Source organism: Phyllostomus hastatus, unplaced genomic scaffold (assembly GCF_019186645.2).
Source record: "Phyllostomus hastatus isolate PE091 unplaced genomic scaffold, TTU_PhHast_1.1 phas_scaffold_261, whole genome shotgun sequence".
In the NCBI taxonomy this organism is placed as follows: Eukaryota; Metazoa; Chordata; class Mammalia; order Chiroptera; family Phyllostomidae; genus Phyllostomus; species Phyllostomus hastatus.
Window position 1 is genome coordinate 87,879 of NW_025334021.1, and position 21,130 is coordinate 109,008.

General features: G+C 51.6%; 1 protein-coding gene and 1 pseudogene across 5 annotated transcripts; both read left to right on the forward strand.

Moving 5' to 3' along the window:
- Positions 1–331: 331 nt before the first annotated feature.
- LOC123804992 (leukocyte-associated immunoglobulin-like receptor 1) lies at positions 332–10,185 on the forward strand. 5 transcript variants are annotated; one of them, XR_006783262.1, is made up of 13 exons: positions 332–730; positions 1,862–2,002; positions 2,467–2,502; positions 3,844–4,167; positions 4,978–5,037; positions 7,348–7,383; positions 7,495–7,533; positions 7,845–7,955; positions 8,051–8,093; positions 8,183–8,220; positions 8,428–8,483; positions 9,013–9,630; positions 9,737–10,185. XR_006783262.1 is itself a non-coding variant. In XM_045817442.1 (12 exons), exons 1-12 carry the CDS (start codon positions 721–723, stop codon positions 9,157–9,159), a joined length of 1,041 nt encoding a protein of 346 aa, XP_045673398.1. In that variant the 5' UTR covers positions 332–720; the 3' UTR covers positions 9,160–10,185. The 5 variants fall into 5 exon arrangements, 4 of the variants coding, with proteins under 4 accessions (XP_045673398.1, XP_045673399.1, XP_045673400.1 ...); XM_045817442.1 differs by having other exon boundaries at positions 9,013–10,185; XM_045817443.1 differs by lacking the exon at positions 1,862–2,002 and adding an exon at positions 2,003–2,061 and having other exon boundaries at positions 9,013–10,185.
- Positions 10,186–19,975: 9,790 nt separating this feature from the next.
- LOC123804987 lies at positions 19,976–20,931 on the forward strand (annotated as a pseudogene).
- The last annotated feature ends 199 nt before the right edge of the window (positions 20,932–21,130 follow it).

A 21,130-nucleotide genomic window follows, 5' to 3' on the forward strand; every position in this document is an offset into this window, starting at 1 on the left:
AAACTTCCAGGAAGCTGCCTGCCTGCCTCAGCCCCAGCCTGGGGAAGATCAGAGACTTACACAGAGTGGGGGGAAAACCAACTGCTCACTGGGTGGTTGCTGTTTAAATTGTGGTGGGGAGCCCAGTCCACCACATCCTGTGCACTTGTGAGTTTGGTGCGGCTCCTGCTTGGGGTGCAGCTGGAGCATTTTTCTTGTTGTTATTTTTAGAAATTCGTACTTTATTCTTTGCTTTTTTGTTGTTCAACTACAGTTGTCTCTATTTTCCTGCCACCACTTTCCCCCACTCCACTCACTCGCACCTCCCACCCTCAATCCTTCCCCCTTTGTCCATGGGTCCTTTATACTTGTTCCTTGATAGCCCTTCCTCTTCTTTCCCCACTTATCACCCTCCCCTCTCCCATCTGGTTACTGTCAGTTTGTTCTTTGTTTCATCTTCACCCCCCACTTTCGTCACCTTGTGTCCCAGTTAGTTCAGAGAAGGAGGGGAGGGGAGGGCAATAGTGGAAAACCCTCTCCTGGACACGCGGCCTTCCACAGCCCAGGGCTGCAGGTGGGAGCCAGTGGGCAGCTGGGTTCCTCCCTAGCCTGAGTCCAGGCCAGACTGCCAAGGCTGACAACCCAGATGACGCTACCTTCCTGGGAGCCTGGGTTTCGGATGAATGTGGATCGAGGTCATGAGGTCTACCTTCCAGGTTCCATTGAGGTCTGAGGATCTGCATGCAAGTGGGTGAGTTCACCGGCAGCCCTAGGTTGCCTTCCGGGCTGGACACCAAGGTTCTCCCAGCAGGAGGAGTGAAGGGCAGGGGAGTGGGCGAATGTGGAGGCCTTGGGAAGGGTTGTGCATTTGGGTCTCCTGGGAACACCAAGAAGCAGAGACCCCTGGGCTTTCTAGGATCACTCTGTCCTGCAGACCCCATGGCAGACACTCCTGTTTGGCTGAGCTGGCTGAGGATGCTCAGAAACATGGGGCCAGTGGAGATCTGAGCGACCACTCTGTGTGTGAGGGCAAGACCCTTGGCTGCAACGTGCAGCTGGGGCAGAATCGAGCTCCAGAACCCGGGTCTGTCCTCGGGGCTCATGACCCCATCCCAGTCCCAGGAGGAGGACTGGCCAGCATCAGGGCCCCTGTCTGAGTACTTTAGGGATATTCCAAGTATTCTGATGAAGACTCACCTTTTTAAAAAATCAAAATATAATTGACATAAAATACTGTGTAAGTTAAAGGTATACAATGCAATGATTTGTTGCATTTATATGCAGTACAATTGCCATTGTAGCCGGGAGGAGTACAAACACCTTCCCACTCCTGCTCCTGCCCTTCCTCCCAGCACCCAGCTGGGGGCCCCATGTGCCCTCCCTCCCCCGGAATGGCTCCTGCAGCCTCTCTCCCTTTAAGGGGTTTAAAGGGGCTCAGTCCCTTTAGGGTTTTGCATCTGCTGATGGGGCAGCCTGCCCTCTCCTGTTTCCAGGGCCACAGTGGTGGGGGAGGCATTGGGGGGGAAAGATGGGAAGGGAACTGGCATTAACAGCACACATTTACTGCACCAACTCCCTCTCTGGAATTTAACATGTAGCTTAACATTAAATGCATGGAGGGGGATTTCAGGCTTCCCATTTTATACATGAAGACACGTTGGTGTGAAATGGTGCCACGCTTTGCACAAGGACAGAGGGTTCGTTTGTGAAGCTAGAACCGAAATTTATGGCAGCTGGTTGAACAAATCCATGCTCTGCCTTGTCCTGTAAAATAAAGTCAAGTCCACACTCAGGGGGTCCTCTGGAGATCAGTTCAGACTCACCAAAGCATGGAGGGGGAGGAAATAGTTTTGGAAGCCAAGGCCCTCCCGTGTCTCCTTAGTGAGAAATGTGGAGAGGACTGGAAAGACCTCTTCCCCTTTGTACAAAGACATTGATGCAACAACCCCGGGACGGGCCCCCGACCAACACTTCCTGTCCACGGTGCCAGCTGCTGTCTCTGTCCTCCACCCTCTGGCTCCAGGTTGGTGCCTGCTGCAGGGCTGGCCATGCGTCCCTGTCCCACCTGCCTCTGGGTCCTTGGTGAGTCCTGAATTGCAGGGACAGCCTCCTGGGACAAAGGGGTGGAAGCTAGGGGAGGTGTCTTTGTCCCTTTTTGAGTCCTGACTCCTGCCCAGGAAACTCCTGGTTCCTCCTGGGAGTCTGACCCCTCAGCTCTGGCCCTGACCCAAGTCTGACCATTGAAGGTTGAGTCCTAGAAGCTGGTACCTGAGTGTGGGAACAGGTTCAGGCTGAGTACCTGTTGGGAGAGGGGACAGGGGCTTTGCTGAAACTCAGAGCAAGAAGAAAGGCTGTGCTCAGAGGTAATGCTGAGGAGGGAGCTGGACATTCTTGGGGACTGAGCCCTGCCTCCATCAGGGCCCTTGAGTGCAGCCCCGGGAGGAGGCCGGGCATTGGGCATTTTTCTCACCACAGCTTCTCTTCCAGTGCTCTGCCTGGCCCAGACCATCCACATGCAGAACAGTAAGTCTACCTTTTTAAATTCCATTTTTCATGTATGTTGTGTTTTCTGACAAAGTATTAATATTCCTTAAAGTCCTGTGATGGTTTATCTTCAGCCAGGAGGACACCCAGGCCCCTCTTTCTGTCTGGATGGGTCTGTTCTCATGCTGTGTGACTCACTGATCTGCAGAGACACAGCCTTTCTTTTACTTCCACAGACACTGTTGTCTCCCTCACTCGATTCCTATCCCTCCCTGGCTGACGTTACCTCTCACTGGGCTGGTTCACACTTGGCAGTTGGATCTCAGCTCAGTGCCTCTCCTCTGTGTCTCCCAGAAGAGGTCAGCTGTCCCTCGTCAGCTTTGAGCATACCACACTCACTGGGGTACATGCCTATAAGTGTGGCTGTGGGTTTGCACAATCCCTTCATCAGCCTCTGTGCTCCCTCTTCCCTGCTGACAAGCAGGCAGGTCCTTGTGTGTGAGACTCATGTTTGTGGGGCCAGTGGCACATGGAGCCTCTCTGTAGATGGATGGAGAGGAACTAGGATGTGGATGAAAGAATGAGCGAAGGAGGGAGTGAGTGAACTGGTGGGGAGCCTCAGCCAGTGCCTGCCTCTGTGGGGCTCCAGTGACGTGGGTGCCATCTTTCTGTTTCAGGGCTATGAGCCCCCTCTTCCCCCCTCCCCAGACATGTGGCACATGGGGCTTCAGGACCCTCAATACTAGAATGGGAATAGGCTGCATGGAAGGTAGAAAATGCAGTGAGAATAGAGATCAGTGCTGCTCAGAAGATTGCCCTGGAGTCTGGAATTCCCACCCACTGGGGTCATGTGACCAGATCTGTGTGGAGCTCCACCCCCACTGTACATTCAGTGGAGCTCTGCAGCCCCTATTGGTCCCCACATTGTCGCCAGCTGCCCTTCAGACCCAGCCCAGGTCACTCCCACATCTCAGACTCCTGTTTCCTTGTCCCCACATGTGACCTGTCACTGTCACCCTCTGCCTCCCTTCTAGAGTCTCTGTCTCCTAGAAAGTGGTCCTGGGCAGAGAGATGTACCCAGGACCCCAGCCTGCACTGACCCCTCCCATGTCACCCTGAGAAAATCACAACTTGTGACCACGACTCGGGGGTCCTGTGTCAGGGGGGTGACTCTGCAGTGATGAGGATTCAGTCACTGGAGTTAGCGTGGGGGGTGGTGTTTGGTGAAAGGATGGTGGGAAGTTCTAAACTGGATTGAGGGGATGGTCGCACAGCTCTGCAAGTTTGCTAAAAACATAGAAAAGAACCCAGAAAACAGGGGACTGTGAGTGTGGGGACTTCCTCCTGAGGGACCCTGAGATCTGCTCTGCTTCCTCCCAGGGGTCCTGCCCAAACCCTCCATCAGTGCCGAGCCAAGACCTGCGATCCATTGGGGACAGCCTGTGACCATCGTGTGCCAGGGCCCAGCTGGGGCTGACCTATTCCGTCTGGAGAACAAGGAGAATATATCTGTTTATTGGGATCAGAAAATCACTTCTCAACATGGCTCACAGGGGGCAGAGGCCAGATTCTGCATCAGCGCAGTGAGTGATGACACTGCCAGGAGTTATTGGTGCCGCTATCGCCAAGAGACTGGCTGGTCTGAGCTCAGTGAGCCCCTGGAGCTGAAGGTTGCAGATGAGGAAAACAACATTCCACTGTCAGGTTTGCCCCATGTCCCTGCACTCTGTCCCCAGCTATGTCCTCTGTCCCAGGCCCCTGCCCTCCTGCTGGCCCCCAGCCCTGTGGCTCCCCTGTCCCTCTGCACTCATATCCTTTGACCTTCACCCCTGGCTCAGGGCCCTGGAGTACTGGACCCTTTCTGAAACCACGATGACCTGGACACTGAGCCTGGCACTGTGGACACAGAGCTGTCCCTGCAGGGCTGGGTGGGGAGTGGACTCCCAGAGGTCAGGTGGGGACAGCCCCCTTCAAGGAGACAGGTGTCACACCCTGCAGGATGGTGTTTTACTGTCCTTTTTCCTGGGCCAGACTCGATGGGGCCACAGGTAATGTGTCCTGTATGCATGATTGATCCTTTTTGGAAACTCATGGGGTCCAGGAGCCATGACCAGGTCTGGATGTTGCTTTGCAGAATTTGGGGGTTGAAGCTGTCCATCCCCAGTGTGTTCAGGCCTGAGATGTCTTGGACCCAGAGTCCACTGGGGACACTGTGACCTCCTCCATGTCCTCCTGGGTTTCAGAGGATCAATTCCTTGCTGACTCATGGGGTCTGGAGCAGCATGGTGGTGGGAGGTGAGACAGTGACCACTTCCCCTCAGCAGAACCAAGCAGGGATCTCTCCATGACTCCTGTCCTCCATTTCTCAGGAATGTGAGGGGTCTTCTGGGACTGAAGGATGGACTAATGTGGCCTGTGGGTGGATGATCAGGATGGAGAAGGGCCAGGGGATCAGGTGGGATGGACCCAGGCAGCCCCCACATGGCATCAACTCTTCTCCTGCCCTGTTCACAGGAGCCCCCAGAGTTGTCAGCTCCACCCCCTTCTCATGCACAAAGCCCCCCACCACAGCTGGTGAGTAGAGACTTCAGTCTAGAGGGGTTTTGGGGGGCTCTTCACTGGAGATCAGGCTCCGGGGTCCAGCCCTCTGCCCTGGGCTAGGAGAGTCAGAGAAAGACAAATACTGCATGATCTCACTTCTGTGTGGAGTCTAATGAACAAAATAATGTAACAAACAAAATAGAAACAGAGGCACAGATACACAGAACAGAATGACAGCTGTCAGAGGGGAGGGGGTTGGAGGCCAGGTGAGCAAGGTGAAGGATTATTTTTTAAATTTACATATATGTGTGTATATATACATGTATGTATTTGACATGTAGACACAACCACGGCATGCAGACAGCCAGAGGGAAAGGAGGTATGGGAGGTGGAAGGAGGCAGGAAGGCAAGGTCATTGGAGACAAAAAGAGACTTTACTTTGGGTGACAGGCACACAATGCAGTGTGCAGATGATGTTCCATCGAGGTATGCACTTGAATCCTATATGGTTTTATTAACCAATTTCACCCCAATAAGTTCAAGTTTAAGAACAGACCATGGCAAGGGGCTGGCACACACAGGGCGGCACTAACGTTGGTGACTGGGACAACTTCACTGGCAGGATGGATAACTCGGTGTCAGGCTCTGTGGCAGCATTTCCTGCCCACCACTGACAGTTGGGGGAGGGGTGCTTGTCTGACCTCTAACAGCCTCACTTTTTTAAATCTGCAGAAACAAAGCTCAAGTTTCTTGCCCAAAGACACAAGGTTATGAAGAGGCAGGAGCAGCCCAGGGTGGACAGAACCCAGGCCCCAGGGTTTGTTCACAACTCTGCACCTCCCCCTTGTGGGCAGAGTCGTACTACCTTGCAAGACAGAGGGACAGAAGGACAGAGAGACACGGGGACAGGGGGACTGACAGCTCAGATTCCAAACTTGGACCCTAGGAGAGAAGCGACCTCATGACGGTTGTCCCTGAAGAACGACTTAGTCACCTAGAGGCAGAGACTCCGCCCTGGGAGATCCTGAGCGCAGCGCTGCTGCGGGGACAGGGAGGTCATTACACAGGGCAGGGCGCTGAAGTCCTTTTCCCGCGGGACAGGGACAGAGGGACAAGCTCTTAACCACCACATTGAGCACATAGTTCCTGGTCACTGCGCCTGCGGCAGACGCCCCCTAGCGGCGGGCTCGGTGCACACGGGGAATCAGTAGAAAGGGTTCCTGTCACCCTAGTTTTAATGGGGAGAATTAATTAGAACAAGCAGAAGAAAGGCCTATATTAATGTGTCTGCATGTGCAAATATAAATATGTAATTTACAGTGTGAAGTTTCAGATCTATAATTTATGTCAGTGCATATATTTAGATTGTATATTAAATATATAAGTCATATAATTTATATAATGAACATATTAACATCATCACAAATGTATATAGACATTATAAATTTTTCCCGTATTACTAAAATTAACATATGTAGATTTTTACGTAAATATAGACCATATATGATACAATAGAATGTGTAATTGGTAAAATTGATATATATGACTTATGTCATATAAGTTTTTTAAATGATTTATTTTTAAACATTCATATAATTTAAATTATACCTATATAAGTTAAATCACGTAATTTATACATGCTTACATCTGCTACAATTATACTTCAATCATGTGATTATTATAAATAAACACCTTATGCAATTACACGTATCATACATACACTGCATGTACATGGAATTTAAATCGAGGTGAACGTCACCCAGGTGAGCTCAGACAGCGGCGTGCAGAACGGCCGGTGGGTCCTGGATCGTGGACTTCACAGGTGCTGAGCGAGGCACTCTCTGGGAAGTGAAGCTTTTTACCTTCCTAAGGGGTAGTGACGACTCAGTCTCCGGCAGGGGCGGGGCAACGGTTCCAGCGAGGGAACAAGGGACCCGCTCCCTGGGCCTGGACCAAACTCAGGACCTCAGTTTGACCGCCAGGGACCTGAGTGGTGACGCGCATGCGCAGAGGAGGTAGCTGGGACCGTGAGGGACATACAGCGCATGCGCCAAACTCAGACCCTGTCCAGTGCTTCATATGCTGGCCAGCTGGCTGCGGGGATTCCCGCAGCACGAGGGCAGCGGCTTGGCTTTCTCCTGCTGTGGGAAGGAAATACGGTATTTCATCTGCTCCATCCAGTGAGCACGTCATTAGCCAGGTGTGGCCACTGAGCCTTTGAAATGTGGCTAGTGCAGCAGAGGGCCTGGCTTTTACAGTTCTTTAACTTCAATATCAGTGGATTCAATAACATGCGGTTACCACTTTGGACAGGACTGACATACGGTATTTCCATCCCCACAGAAAGTTCCACGAGCAGAGCAGCATTGGAGGGAACAGGTGAGAGTCCCAGAGGCAGGGAGACCCCCTGGGTGGGGGCTGGGGACACTCAGAGCCTCCTCTGCCCAGCTCTGGCCTTTGACCCATGTCCTCCTGATTCCTTACTCCTAGGACACACGCAGACAAATTCCCCGGACACTAAGACCAGCAGTGAGTGGTGGGGTCAGAGGGCCATGGACCTGGAGCGTGCCTCTTGGGGGAGGGAGAAAGAATGGGGTTCGGCGTTCGTCACATTCCAGTTCTTTCATTGTCCTGTGGACAGAGGACCCGATGTCCTCACTCAGGACCCCGGTTTTGTAAAATGGGGGTGATCATCTCGGTGTGGCAGGACTGTGAGGCACGTGAGCGATTATCCATGTGGGTGTGAACATGCCAAGCCCCCAGTACAGCTATGGTATGCAGTAGGTGCTCAGTAAATGCACGCTGCTGATACCTTGGTTCCATTTTCTCTGCTCACCCAGTTCTGTCACCAGAGCTGCTTTATATTCTTGTCGGCATCTGTGTGGCTTCTCTGCTTTGTCTCCTCCTCCTGGCCTTCCTCTTAGTCCACCGTCAGCGTCAGAAAAAACCTGGTAAGTCTCAGGGTCAGGCTGGGGTCATGTGGGAAAGCATTTGGGGTGCTGGGAAGACAGCCTTCCTCCTAATTCACACCCCTGACTGTCCTCAGGGACCCCCAGCAGCAAGGATGAGGAGCCAAGACCCCAGGAGAGGTGAGGCCCCCTGGGGGTGACCATGCACCCCCTCTTCCAGTTCTCTGCCTCCAGGTGCCCCCTCATGCTCACCTGTTCTCTCTCCTCAGGCTCAGCCCGACAGATGACATCACAGAGAGCCCAGCAGGTAAAGGGACAAGGAGAGGGGACCTCTTGGGAGAAGGAAAATGGGCATTCAGTGCCATTCCAGAAGCAGTGTGGGTGGGAGGGTGTCTGGGAACATTGTAGGCTCTTCTGGAGGAAGAGGGTATGAAATCGGACCCTGTGAATTCTCAGGCACATTTGGCTTCAAAGGTCCACCCCCAATAGCTGACCACTGTTCTCTCCCCTCCAGATGTGGCCACCACAGTGGATGTACTTCCTGAGGAAAATGGAGACATGCACAGCCCAGTGAGTCCTTGTATTTGCCACTGGTTTCTGGGTAACAGAGCACCCCCACTTTAATGGGTTCACAAAACCATCCCAGCATCCTGGGTGAGGATTTGGAAGCAGAAGGGATGTGCTGGGTGGTGCTGGCTCAGGGACTCTCATGAGGTTGCTGTGCAGACGACTAGGGCTGCATAGTCCATGTTTAGGGTGGCACCCCCATGGGACTGTGGGTGGAAGGCCTCAGTTCCTCTGCAGGCAGGTGGGCTCCTCCATGGCAGGTGGCCTCCCCAGAGGGCAGGATCCTGAAGTGGATGCAGGGAAGCCACATTATCTTTTGTGGCCCCTCCTTGGAGACCACACGACCTCACTTGTGCCATGTCCTGTGGGTCACACAGACTGTCTCTGACTCTGTGTGGAAGGAGGCCATACAATGGAGATTCAGGAGGAGGGATGACAGGGGCCACATGGAAGCCGTCTTCCCAGTCTTTCCTTCCTACAACCCCCACCCTCAGCCTCTGCCACACTAACTTAGCTTGGGTGTGTCCCTCAGAGCCCTGCTGCAGGAGACCCCCAGGAGGTAACATATGCCCAGCTGGACCAGTGGGCCCTCACACGGAGAGCAGCTCACACCGAGTCCCCACAACCCACAGAGCCCACAGCTGAGTCCAGCGTGTATGCAACCCTCCCAGGACACTGACTTCAGGACCACCTGGCCTCTGCACCTCAAGACACCGGATGCCAATCTTGCAGAGGCCGGTAGCAGCCATTTGGAGGACTTTCCTATTAAACTATCTCCCTCCTGAAAGTCATCAACACATTTCTGCTGGAGGCAAGACCTGGACTTTGGGGACCCCTACTGAAGAAGCAGGAGGTTCACCAACCAGGTTGCTCCTCCTACAACCAACCAGCTTGGTGGAGCACAGTTGGAACTCTTGTTTCCAGAGACCCAGCTACTGGTACCTGGCTGTTTCCAGAGACCCAGCTAATGTTGTCAGGCAATTTCCATAGAACCAACCAATGTCCAGCAGTTTCCAGAGATTCAACTAATTTTGTCTAGCAGTTTTGAGAGACCCAGCTAATGCTGTGCAGCAGTTTCCAGAGACCCTGCTAGTGCTGCCTATCTGGTTTCAGCAGACCCAGCTATGGGTCAAACCGGCTGCCCCATCAGGTTAAAAGGAGTCTTTACCCTGAGAACCTCTAGGGGGCGCGAGGGTCTCCTTCAGATAATTCAGCGGTTTTTATTTATTTATTTTTTTGCTTTCTTTTTTTAATAGGAAAAAAGAAGAAACTTGCATGCCTGTTACAGACCTGGTATTAAAAATGTTATTCCATAGTAAAATAATATTTTAAAAGTTCAACCAAAACTCAGCCAGCCCTTTTAAATGTGCAATTGCTACTTTAGTTCTATGAAACATCAGCATATTCAAACCCTCCGTAATACCTGCAGTCTTTCCTCTGACTTGTTTTTTAAAAACTAGGCACTGAAATACTCACTAAGTTGACCAAGGTCAGCTACCTCTGACTTCAGGAGAGGAAAACATCTCATTAGCCGGGAGGTTTCTGTCCTGGTTCAGAGAGGGTGAGTGTCCATCCTTCCCCCTCAATTTTAAATTGTGCTGATCTTTCATGTGCCATTTCTACTCAGGGTGACTTTCCCCCAGGAATTTGTTTTCCAATTCTGCATTTTTATCTTTATTTCTTTGGCATTACATCATGGATTGAATTTCTGCCTTTCCATGTCTTTGTTACTTTTGATCTATTAGTGCATTAGTCTGGGCTCTTCAGGGACACAGAACCAGTGGGTTCTGGTATTTATGTTACCTAGAGACACAGGAGAGTAAGGATGGATTCAGCACAGGAACAAGCTCACAGGTCACAGAACCTGCAAGTCCCACCAGCTGCCGTCTGCCCATGGTGGAGCCCCAGGAGAGCTGGTGTTATACATCTGACCGCAGATGCTGGGTTCCCTGCAGCACACCAGGATGCTGACTGCTGTGGCCACACCATCCCAAATCCACAGTTTCACCTCCTGGGTTCTTCCCCAGGGCAGAGCCCGTGGTCTGAAGCTTCTGTTTCTTGGAGGTGCTGGGTGACTGGGGCTTGGGAACATGGGGCAAAGGATGGGCAACATTGAGGCCCAGGATAATAATGCACATGGGCCTTGGTGTCAGGAGGGAGGGCACACTCCCAGAGCCCGATGCTCTTCTTCTTGAGCAGCAGTGACCACAGGACTGGGTGCCCCCTGGGCTGAGCTCATGTCTGGGGAGAGCAGCAGGTCTGTGCCCTTGGAGAGGCTGAGCCCCACCCCATACATGAGGACGTGACAGCAGGCCTTGCAGACACCTCCTCTTCTCTTTCTGACCTCACCTGGCTGACCTAGGACAATGAGGAAGTCCCTTTCCACTGACCCCAGCTCTTCCTGGGAGACTGCCTGCCTGGTGCTGCAGCCCAGCAGCCCCTCTCTGGGCTGTGCCTCTGAGAAGTCTCAGGTCTTTCCCTCCACGTCCGGTTTCTCCCCCTCTTGGGGCTGGGCCCTCCCCTGTGAGGTCATAATCATGCGACTTTCTGTTCTGAGGGACAGAGGCTAGGAGTCCACCTTCTCTACACTCAGTGCCTGTGATCTGTGCCATAAATGACCTAGAGATGCCCACAGCATCCTGGTTCTTTGCAAACACAACCTTCCATGAAGCTCCGCCCACAATCCTTTGGGCAACATGACTGATTCATTAGTGCATTTGCTTCTATAGACTTAGGGGCTTTTATTTTAGAAGTTACTGGTGCCAGCTGGGAGGCAGGTGTGTGCAGAGTACAGCCCAGGGTCACAGGACACAGAAGGACACAGAGACAGGGGCATCGTGACTGAGCAGGCTGCCACCTGCCCTGGAGAGCATGGGGGGCGGTGTCGTTCACTGAGTGTCCTTTCAGTGTGCCACTCTCCTCTCTGTGTCCCCCCAGTAATAACATGAAGGTCTCAAGAGAGTTGTATGCTTGGCCTTCTGCACGTGGGAAAACAAAGTGTTTGCATAAGTGTGTTGTTGGGGACAGTCAGCCTATGAAGACCAGAAGCCAAGCCAATAAGATTCCTTGCTTATGCTGTCCATGTACTTGTCTCTGTATCTAAGTCTCTATGTACCTAAGTATTTATTTGTCTATGTTACTATCTATGTATTGAAGTGTCTATGTGTCTTTTTATGTAAACATTGATCTATGTATATATCTATGTAACTTTCAATCTATATATTTATCTATGTGCCCATATACCTCTGTATAAGTTTCTATGTATCTAAGTGTGTATATATCTATCTATGGTACATATGTATCCAGGTACCTATCATTTTTCTATCTAGGTATTATTTACTTAGCTATTCATCTACCTGTCCTCTACTTTTCTATCTACCCACCCATTACCTATATCTATGTTTATCTATCATTTATTTATCTATTCTTTATCTATCATTTATCATCTCTTTACATCTCCATACAGTTCTCATTTATTTATATATCTATCTTTATCCATCTATGATGCAGTTAATACCAGATGGTCTTTATGTGGACGTGGGTTCAGCAGGTTATGGAATATCTCAGTAGAAATGCCTTCGGGAAACCAAAGCCTCTGTAGACCCAAGGAGGCAATGTTAGAGTTGGGTCTGGGGGCACCCAGCCTTGCCTCCTGTGAGACCACGGAAATGAGCCCACGGAGTGGCCACTGCACACTTCCTGAACTACAGGGCCCTGTCCTCCTCCCCACAGACAAGGACAGAGAAGGTGGTGAGAGCCTGGGACCTACTACAGAGGAAGGGAACTGCCCCCTGGGAGTCATGTGGATCATGGTGGTTTGGAGGTTACAGAGGAGACAAAGTGTTTCCCTGCAGCACACTGATCTTGATGCCCAGTTAAGGAGATTAAACAGTGGGCATATTTCTCCCTGGGTCTTCCCTTGTCACTGTCTGCCTGTGCTGGGTGATCCACATCCAGGAAAGGAGTTATTTGTATACCTCTAAACCCTCCAACCCCAAGGGCCGCTCTGACTGGAGTCCTGTGGGTTCTGGGAGGGATTGAATCCCGGTTACAGCCGAAGAATGTCCTTCCCAAGTCTCCCCTGATGGCTGCAAACACCCCCGGCATGTCACACTGATCTCCAGACCCCTCAGAGCCAATATATGCAAAACTGGACCCCTGGTTCTCACCCACTCACACCCGACTCCTCATCACTCTGCTCCTGTTTTCTCAGTGAGGGTCGAGAGTCCAGCACCAGGGAACACAGTCACCCTAGGTTCCCTGTATGTCCCTCCTCATGTCCCTCCATCCCAGATCCCTGCTGATTTCTCTCCATGTGTCCTCACATGTCCTCATGTGTACCCATGTCCCTGCTGGGGACTGTGTCCCCAGTCTGAGCTCCCTCACTCACCCCTCCATAGCAGTTATTGGGGTGTCCAGGGGACCCTCTCTGCCACCATTGCCCTGTTCTGTCCTGCAGGTGGACTTAGAGAAAATATTGATTCTTTCCATCGGAAACCCTCAACAGGTTGAATTGAAGGCACATCAGATCCCTTATCAATGTGTCTCCTCTGGCCGTGTCTACCTCTAGCCACCTCCTGCCCTGCTCTGTGTGACCCCTTGTCACTAGACATGTTGGGTTTCTTTTGTCTTCAATTAACAAAGATGTATCAAAGATATTCACACAAGAGCAACAATTGAACACAAAAAGCAGGGAAGTTGGTATTGTTTTCCCAGCTGGACACACTCCATGGAACAGTGGCAGAGGGTCTGGGATCTCATCTCTGAGGCATCATCCCTTCCAGATGCTGCCTTACACAAGTCACCTGTCATTCTGCCAATGGTCTTGATCTGCTAGTAAGAAGATGCAGAAAGTGTTCTTTCCTTTAGAAACAACCCCACTGCTGCCTTCGGTGGTCAGGGACAGGAATGTAGGGACACAGGAAACAGGGCCCCAAGACCCACATCAGTTGGTGTGTCCTGAAGAGGAAGTGCTGGCATGTGAGAGCCCCTCCCTCAGAGGAGGCTGCCCCAGAGCCCAGGGCCAAGGGCTGGTGAGGGCTCTGCTGTGTATGGGGGGATGGGGGCATCTCTGCCAAGTGCTGACCCATGAGGGGGCTGGCTGGGTGGGGAGGTGATGGGTCAGACAGGAGGCAGCACAGGGAGCTGAGGACAGAGAAGCCACCTGTGTTGGTCATTAGAGGGCAGGCCAGCAGGTGCTCTGGGGGCAGTTCTCAGTCTGCCCAACAGAAAGGGAAGTTTGGACACTTGTATTGGGGGAACCAGGAATGTGTAGTGTATTCACAGGGCCTGATGAGAAAGGTGGGAAGGGAGATGCCCCTTTTCTCTGTAAGAGTGACTGTCAGGAAGCATCACAGGTAAACCCCACACCTGCTCTAGAGAAGGTGTGTCCTTTCTGCCTAACACACCAAGGCTCACCCGAGTTCTGTCTTCTCAGCATCATTTAGAGAAGAGAGACCATCCAGCATCCCACCCTCCCCTCCACAGCACCCATGAGATGGCCTCCAAGGGTTTTGTCTTCAAAGTGGGTGCAGGAAGGTCTAGGTGACAAGGTGGACCTGTGTGCACCTCTGCCAGCACTGACCACAGACTGTGCCTGAGATCTGGGGCTACAGTCACCACCCAACCCTGGTGAGCACAGCTATCAGCCTCTGCTCCAGCCCCACCATGGTTCTGGGCACCGTTTCAGCCCTGTTGCAGTTCCCTGGGCCCTGGGCATGGTCATAGCCTCCTGCACTGGGCAGGGCTCCAGTCTCTCTCAGTGTCTCACAGGAATTGTACTCAACCTGCACTCAGGACCATCTGCATTAGCTCTTCCCCTTTGCTCTAGGACATTGATGTAGCAACTCCCGGAAAACCCCTGACCCCACGCTTCCTGACCACTGTGCCAGCTGTTGCTCTGTCCTTCATTCTGCACCTCCAGGACAGTGCAGGCTGCAGGTCTTGCCATGGGCCCCAATGCCAGCTTCTACCTGGTCCTCGGTGAGTGCTGGAATGGAGGGATAATGTGCCAGGACAGAGGGGGTGGGAGCCTGGGGAGGCATCTTCATCCCTTTTGAGTCATGACTTCAGCTCAGGAGGCTCATGGTCCCCCCTGGGGGTCTGACCCCTCTGTTCTGTCCCCGACCCAAGTCTGACCATGGAAAGCTGAGTCCTAGAAGTGGGTACCTGAGTTTGGGGACAGGTTCGGTCTGAGTACCTGTGTGGGAGAGGGGACTGGAGCTTTGTTGAAACTCATAGCAAGAAAAAGGTCTGTGCTCAGAAGTAATGCTGAGGAGGGAGCTTGACATTCTCAGGGGCTGACCTGTCTCCATCAGGGTCCCTGAGTGCAGCCCCAGGAGGAGGCTGGATGCTGGGTGTTTTTCTCACCACAGCTTCTCTTGCAGTGCTCTGCCTAGCCCAGACCATCCACATGCAGAACAGTGAGTCTACCTTTTTAAGCTCACTTTTTATATACATTGTGTTTTATGGCAAAGTATTAATGTTCCTTAGAGTCCTGCCATGGCTTGTCTTCAGCTAGGATGAGACCCAGGCCCCTCTCTCTGTCTGGATGGATCTGTTCTCATGCTGTCTAACCCACTATCTGCTGAGACCCTGCCTTCCTTTCACTTGCACAGACATACTGTCCTATTCACTTGACCCCATCTGCTCCCCAGCAGATATCTTCTCTCACTGGGTTTGGCTGGTTCACAGTTGGCCTATGGGTCTCAGCTCAGTGCCTATTCCTTCTGATTCTCAGAGGAGGTCAGTTGTCAGTCATCTGTCCTGAGACCCTCACACTCACGCTGGGTGCCTATCACCCACCACATGTGGCTGTATGTTTGCATGATCCCTTCATCAGCCTCTGTGCTCCCTCTTCCCTCCAGAGAAGGAGGCAGGTCCTTGTGTGTGAGTCTTGTGCTTGTGGGGCCAGTGGCACGTGGGGCTCCTCTGTAGATGGATGGAGAGGAACTAGGATGTGGATGAAAGAATGAGGGAGGGAGGGAGTAAACGAGTGGGGAGCCTTGTCCAGCGCCTGCCTCTGTCGGGGATCAGGTGCTGTGGTGCCATCTTCCTGTTTCAGGGCTATGAGCTCTCTCCTCCCCCCTCCCCAGCCACGTGGCACACATGTATTTTCAGGACCCTCAATATTAGAAATGGGAAGAGGCTGCATGGAAGCTAGAAAATGCAGTGACAATAGAGATCAGTGCTGCTCAGAAGATTGCTCTGTGGAAGGGAATCCCCACTTACTGGGGTCATGTGACCAGATCTGGGTGAAGCTCGACCCGCACTGGACTTCCAGTGGAGCTCTGCAGCCCCATTAGTCCCCACAGTGTCACCAGCTGCCCCTCAGTCCCTGCCCAGGTCACTCCCACATCTCAGACTCCTGCTTCCCTGTCCCCACATGTGACCCATCACCCTCACCCTCTGCCCCCCTGCCAGTCTCTGTTCCCTAGAAGGTAGCTGTGGGCAGAGAGAAGTTTCCAGGACACCAGCCTACTCTGGCCCCTCTGGTAGTATCCTGAGAAAAGCCCAACATGTGACCAGGACTGGGGATGCTGTGTCAGGGGGGTCACTCTGCAGTGATGAGGATTCACAGTCCCCTGGACTGGGTGTGGGGGGTGGTGTTTGGGGAAAGGATGGTGGGATGTTCTAAATTGGGTTGTGGGAATGGTTGCACAGCTCTGCAAGTTTGCTAAAAACAAGGAAGTGAACTGAAACGGGACTATGAGTGTGGTGACTTCCTTCTGAGGGACCCCAAGATCTTCTCTGCTTCCTCCCAGCAGTCCTGCTCAAACCTTGTATTAGGGCCGAGCCGGGACCTGTGATCTGCCGAGGACAGCCTGTGACCATCGTGTGCCGGGGCCCAGCCTGCGCTGACCTATTCTGTCTGCAGGAGAAGAACAGAATATCTGTCTATTTGGATCAGAGAAACGTGTCTCAACGTGGTTCACACTGGGCAAAGGCCACATTCCACATCAACGCAGTGAATGAACTCACTGCTGGGAGTTATTTCTGCCCATATCAAAAAGGGTCCTTCTGGTCTGAGTGTAGTGAGCTCCTGGAGCTGAAGGTGACAGGTGCGGACGGCTCCACTCCACCCTCAGGTTTGCCCCAGGTCCCTGCACCCTGTCCCCACCCCTGTCCTCTGTCCCAGGCTCCCTGCCCTCCTGCTGGCCCCCAGTCCTGAGGTTCCCCTGCCTGTCTGCCCATATGGCCTTTGACCTTCACACCCGGCTCAGGGTCCTGGAGCATTGGACCCTTCCTGATACCATGATGGCCTGGACACTGAACCCAGCATTGTTGTGGACACAGAGCTGTCCTTGCAGAGCTAGGAGGGGAGTGAGTTCCAGAGGTCAGTTAGGGACCCACCCCCTTCAAGGAGACAGTTATAATAGCCCACAGGATGGTGTTTTATTATCTTTTTTATGGGGCCCAGGTAATATGTCCTGTATGCATGATTGATCCTTTTTGGGAACTCATGGGGTCCAGGACTGGACCCCATGACCAGGGCTGGATGTTGCTTTGAGGAATTTGGGGGATAAAGCTGTCCTTCCCCAGTGTGTTCAGGCCTGAGATGTCCCGCACTCAGAGTCCATTGGGGACACTCTGACCCTTCTATATCCTCCTGGGTTTCACAGGATCAATTCCATGCTGACTCATGGGGTCAGAAGCAGCATGATGGTGGGAGGTGAGAGGAGTGACCAATTCCCCTCAGCAGAACCGAGCAGGGGCCTCTCCGAGACTCCTGGCCCTCATTTCTCAGGAATGTGAGGGGTCATTGGGACTGAGTGATAGGCCAATGTGGCCTGTGGGTGGAAAATCAGGGTGGAGAGGGGCCAGTCTGGGTGGGACAGACAGCAGGCAGCCCCCACATAGCATCAACCTTCTCCTGCCCTGTTCACAGGAGCCCCCAGAGTTGTCCATTCCACCCCCCTCATGCACACAAAGCCCCCCTCCACAGCTGGTGAGTAGAGACCACAGCTTGGAAGGGTTTCAGGGGGCTCTGTGCTTGGGATCAAGCTCTGGGGTGCGGCCCTCTGATCTGAGCTAGGATAACCAGAGAAAGACAAATACCATACGATCTCACTTCTGTGTGGAGTCTAATGAACAAAATAATGTAACAAACAAAATAGAAACAGAGGCACAGATACACAGAACAGAATGACAACTGTCAGAGGGGAGGGGGTTGGAGGCGGGTGAGCAAGGAGAAGGATTATTTTTTAAATTTACATATATGTGTGTATATATACATATATGTATTTGACACGTAGACACAACCACGGCATGTAGACAGCCAGAGGGAAAGGAGGTATGGGAGGTGGAAGGAGGCAGGAAGGCAAGGTCATTGGAGACAAAAAGAGACTTTACTTTGGGTGACAGGCACACAATGCAGTGTGCAGATGATGTTCCATCGAGGTATGCACTTGAATCCTATATGGTTTTATTAACCAATTTCACCCCAATAAGTTCAAGTTTAAGAACAGACCATGGCAAGGGGCTGGCACACACAGGGCGGCACTAACGTTGGTGACTGGGACAACTTCACTGGCAGGGTGGATAACTCGGTGTCAGGCTCTGTGGCAGCATTTCCTGCCCACCACTGACAGTTGGGGGAGGGGTGCTTGTCTGACCTCTAACAGCCTCACTTTTTTAAATCTGCAGAAACAAAGCTCAAGTTTCTTGCCCAAAGACACAAGGTTATGAAGAGGCAGGAGCAGCCCAGGGTGGACAGAACCCAGGCCCCAGGGTTTGTTCACAACTCTGCACCACCCCCTTGTGGGCAGAGTCGTACTACCTTGCAAGACAGAGGGACAGAGAGACACGGGGACAGGGGGACTGACAGCTCAGATTCCAAACTTGGACCCTAGGAGAGAAGCGACCTCATGACGGTTGTCCCTGAAGAACGACTTAGTCACCTAGAGGCAGAGACTCCACTCTGGGAGAATCCTGAGCACAGCGCTGCTGCGGGGACAGGGAGGTCATTACACAGGGCAGGGCGCTGAAGTCCTTTTCCCGCGGGACAGAGACAGAGGGACAAGCTCTTAACGACCATATTGAGCACATAGTTCCTGGTCACCGCGTCTGCAGCAGACGCCCCCTAGCGGCGGGCTCGGTGCACCCGGGGAATCAGTAGAAAGGGTCCCTGTCCCCCAGTTCTAATGGGGAGAATTAATTAGAACAAGCAGAAGAAAGGCCTATATTAATGTGTCTGCATGTGCAAATACAAATATGTAATTTACAGTGTGAATTTTCAGATCTGTAATTTATGCCAATGCATATATTTAGATTGTTTATTAAATATGCCATATAATTAATATAACAAACGCATTAATATCATCACAAATGCATATAGACATTATAAATTTATCCCGTATTACTAAAATTAACATATGTAGATTTTTACGTAAATATAGACCATATATGATACAATAAAATGTGTAATTGGTAAAACTGATATATATGACATATGTCATGTAAGTTTTTAATTATTTTAATACTTATAAAATTTAAATTATACCTATACAAATTAAATCACATAATTTATACATAATTACATTTACTGAAGTTTCAGTACAATCACTCAGTTTATTGTAAATAAACAGCTTATTATTTTGACACCAGAGACAAAGGGTCAGGGAGGGAGGGAGGGAAGGACCTCCCGAGGGAAACTCCACGGGTCGAGGGCGCCCTACGTTTTCAGGCAGGTATGTGACACCCCTGGAGAGGCAAGATCGGCTGTCCTCCCGCGCCCTTCCCCAGGTCCCCCGCCAGCTGTCCTCCTTGGGTTCCACCCCATCCTCAGCGAAGGAGTGCGGGCCAGGGCAACCGGTGCGCAGAGTAGGCTCCTCAGACTTTCCCCCTTTATTACGCTTTGGATGTGGCACAGGAGAAACAGGACCTGGACAATGGTCGGGGCAGGACAGGCTGCTGGTGTTCTCTGAGCGACAGCAACCTGTGTCGCCCCCGCCCCCACCTTGAGGACGACCATGGGGGTCGAGACTTGGTATTTTTAAATCTGGTGGGGCTTCTCCTCTCGGGCCAACTACGCCCCCCCTTTTTGCCCTAGCCAGTCAGCGTCAGGTCCGCCATTTTTCAAACCCTCTTCCTGCCGTCAATCAAGATGGAGCAGTACATTCCTCTCCTGACCGGTTCCAACAGGTCTGGAAGTTAAGGACCTGGGCGACCCACCGAACCTGCTAGGCTGGGGGCGGAGGGACGGCCCCGGAGAAACACTACCAATAGAAAGCCTCCATCGAGAGGGGGCAGAGCTCACCAGAGTTTGAATACTCACCAGACCCAATCAGAGAGGCGCGGGTGTGGCCTGTGGTCTGGCTGGTCAAGGTGCCCTGGAGCTGAGTGGAGCGGAGAAGACTGCAGAACAACTGCCTGAGGATTGGGTAAAATAAGCCAGTTCACGCTGGAGCCCAGCATGGGAAGCCTCTCAGCAGGAGCTTGCTACTTGGCGGGGACGCTGAGGAAGACCTACCGTCAGCTAGATGCCGTCTGTCACCATGGCTAAAGGCGACCCCAGCAAGCCGAGGGGCAAGATGTCCTCATATGCCTTCTTCGTGCAGACCTGCCGGGAAGAGCACGAGAAGAAGCACCTGGACTCCTCAGTCAGCTTTTTCCGAGTTCTCCAAGAAATGCTCGGAGGGATGGAAGACCATGTCTGCAAAGGAAAAGTCCAAGTTCGAAGATATGGCACAGAGTGACGAAGCTCGCTGTGACAGGGAGATGAATTAGTTCCTCCCAAAGGTGGTAAGAAAGGAAAGAAGAAAGATCCCAACGTTCCTAAAAGACCTCCGTCTGCCTTCTTCCTGTATTGCTCTGAACATCGCCCAAAGATCAAAAGTGAACACCCTGGTTTATCCACTGGGGATACTGCAAAAAAATTGGGCGAATTGTGGTCTGAACAGTCAGCCAAAGATAAACAACCATATAAAGAAAAAGCAGCTAAACTGAAGGAGAAGTATGAAAAGGATATTGCTGCATACCGTACCAAAGGCAAAAGTGAAGTGGGAAAGAAGGGACCTGGAAGGCCAACAGGCTCAGAGAAGAAGAACGAACCAGAAGATGAGGATGAGGAAGAAGAGGAAGAGGAGGAGGAGGAGGAAGAGGAGGAAGATGAAGAATAAAAGGCTATCCTGTAATGATGCGTGTGGAGTATGTGTGTGCTCAGGCAATGGTTTTGCTAAGAATGTGAATTCAAGTGCAGCTCAAATTAGCTTCAGTATAAAAACTGTACAGATTTTTGTATAGCTGGTAAGATTCTACGTAGAGAAAATACTTTTTTCAAAATGCAGGTTGTAGGTTTTTGAGGGGCCTACTACATTCAGTTAGGTTTTAAGGCTTTGGATGTTAAATGTTTCTAAATATGTAATGGTTTCTTTAATTTCTTGACTAGTGTATGGTAGCACAGCAAACTGATAGGAATTAGTATCAATAGTAAATTTTGGGTTTTTTTGGAATGTTGACATTTAGTTTTACAAAAAATTTTGTAATAAAATTATGTATATTAAAAAATAAACAGCTTATGAAATTACACGTATCATACATACACTGCATACACATGGAATTTAAATCGAGGTGAACGTCACCCAGGTGAGCTCAGGCAGCGGCGTGCAGAACGGCCAGTGGGTCCTGGATTGTGGATGTCACAGGTGCTG

Excerpts from the sequence above, each read along its gene's own strand:
- LOC123804992 (XM_045817442.1), top strand. Across the intron at positions 7,384-7,494 it reads AGCAGCATTGGAGGGAACAG|GACACACGCAGACAAATTCC; the intron begins GTGAGAGTCCCA and ends CCTTACTCCTAG. Across the intron at positions 7,956-8,050 it reads TCAGCGTCAGAAAAAACCTG|GGACCCCCAGCAGCAAGGAT; the intron begins GTAAGTCTCAGG and ends GACTGTCCTCAG.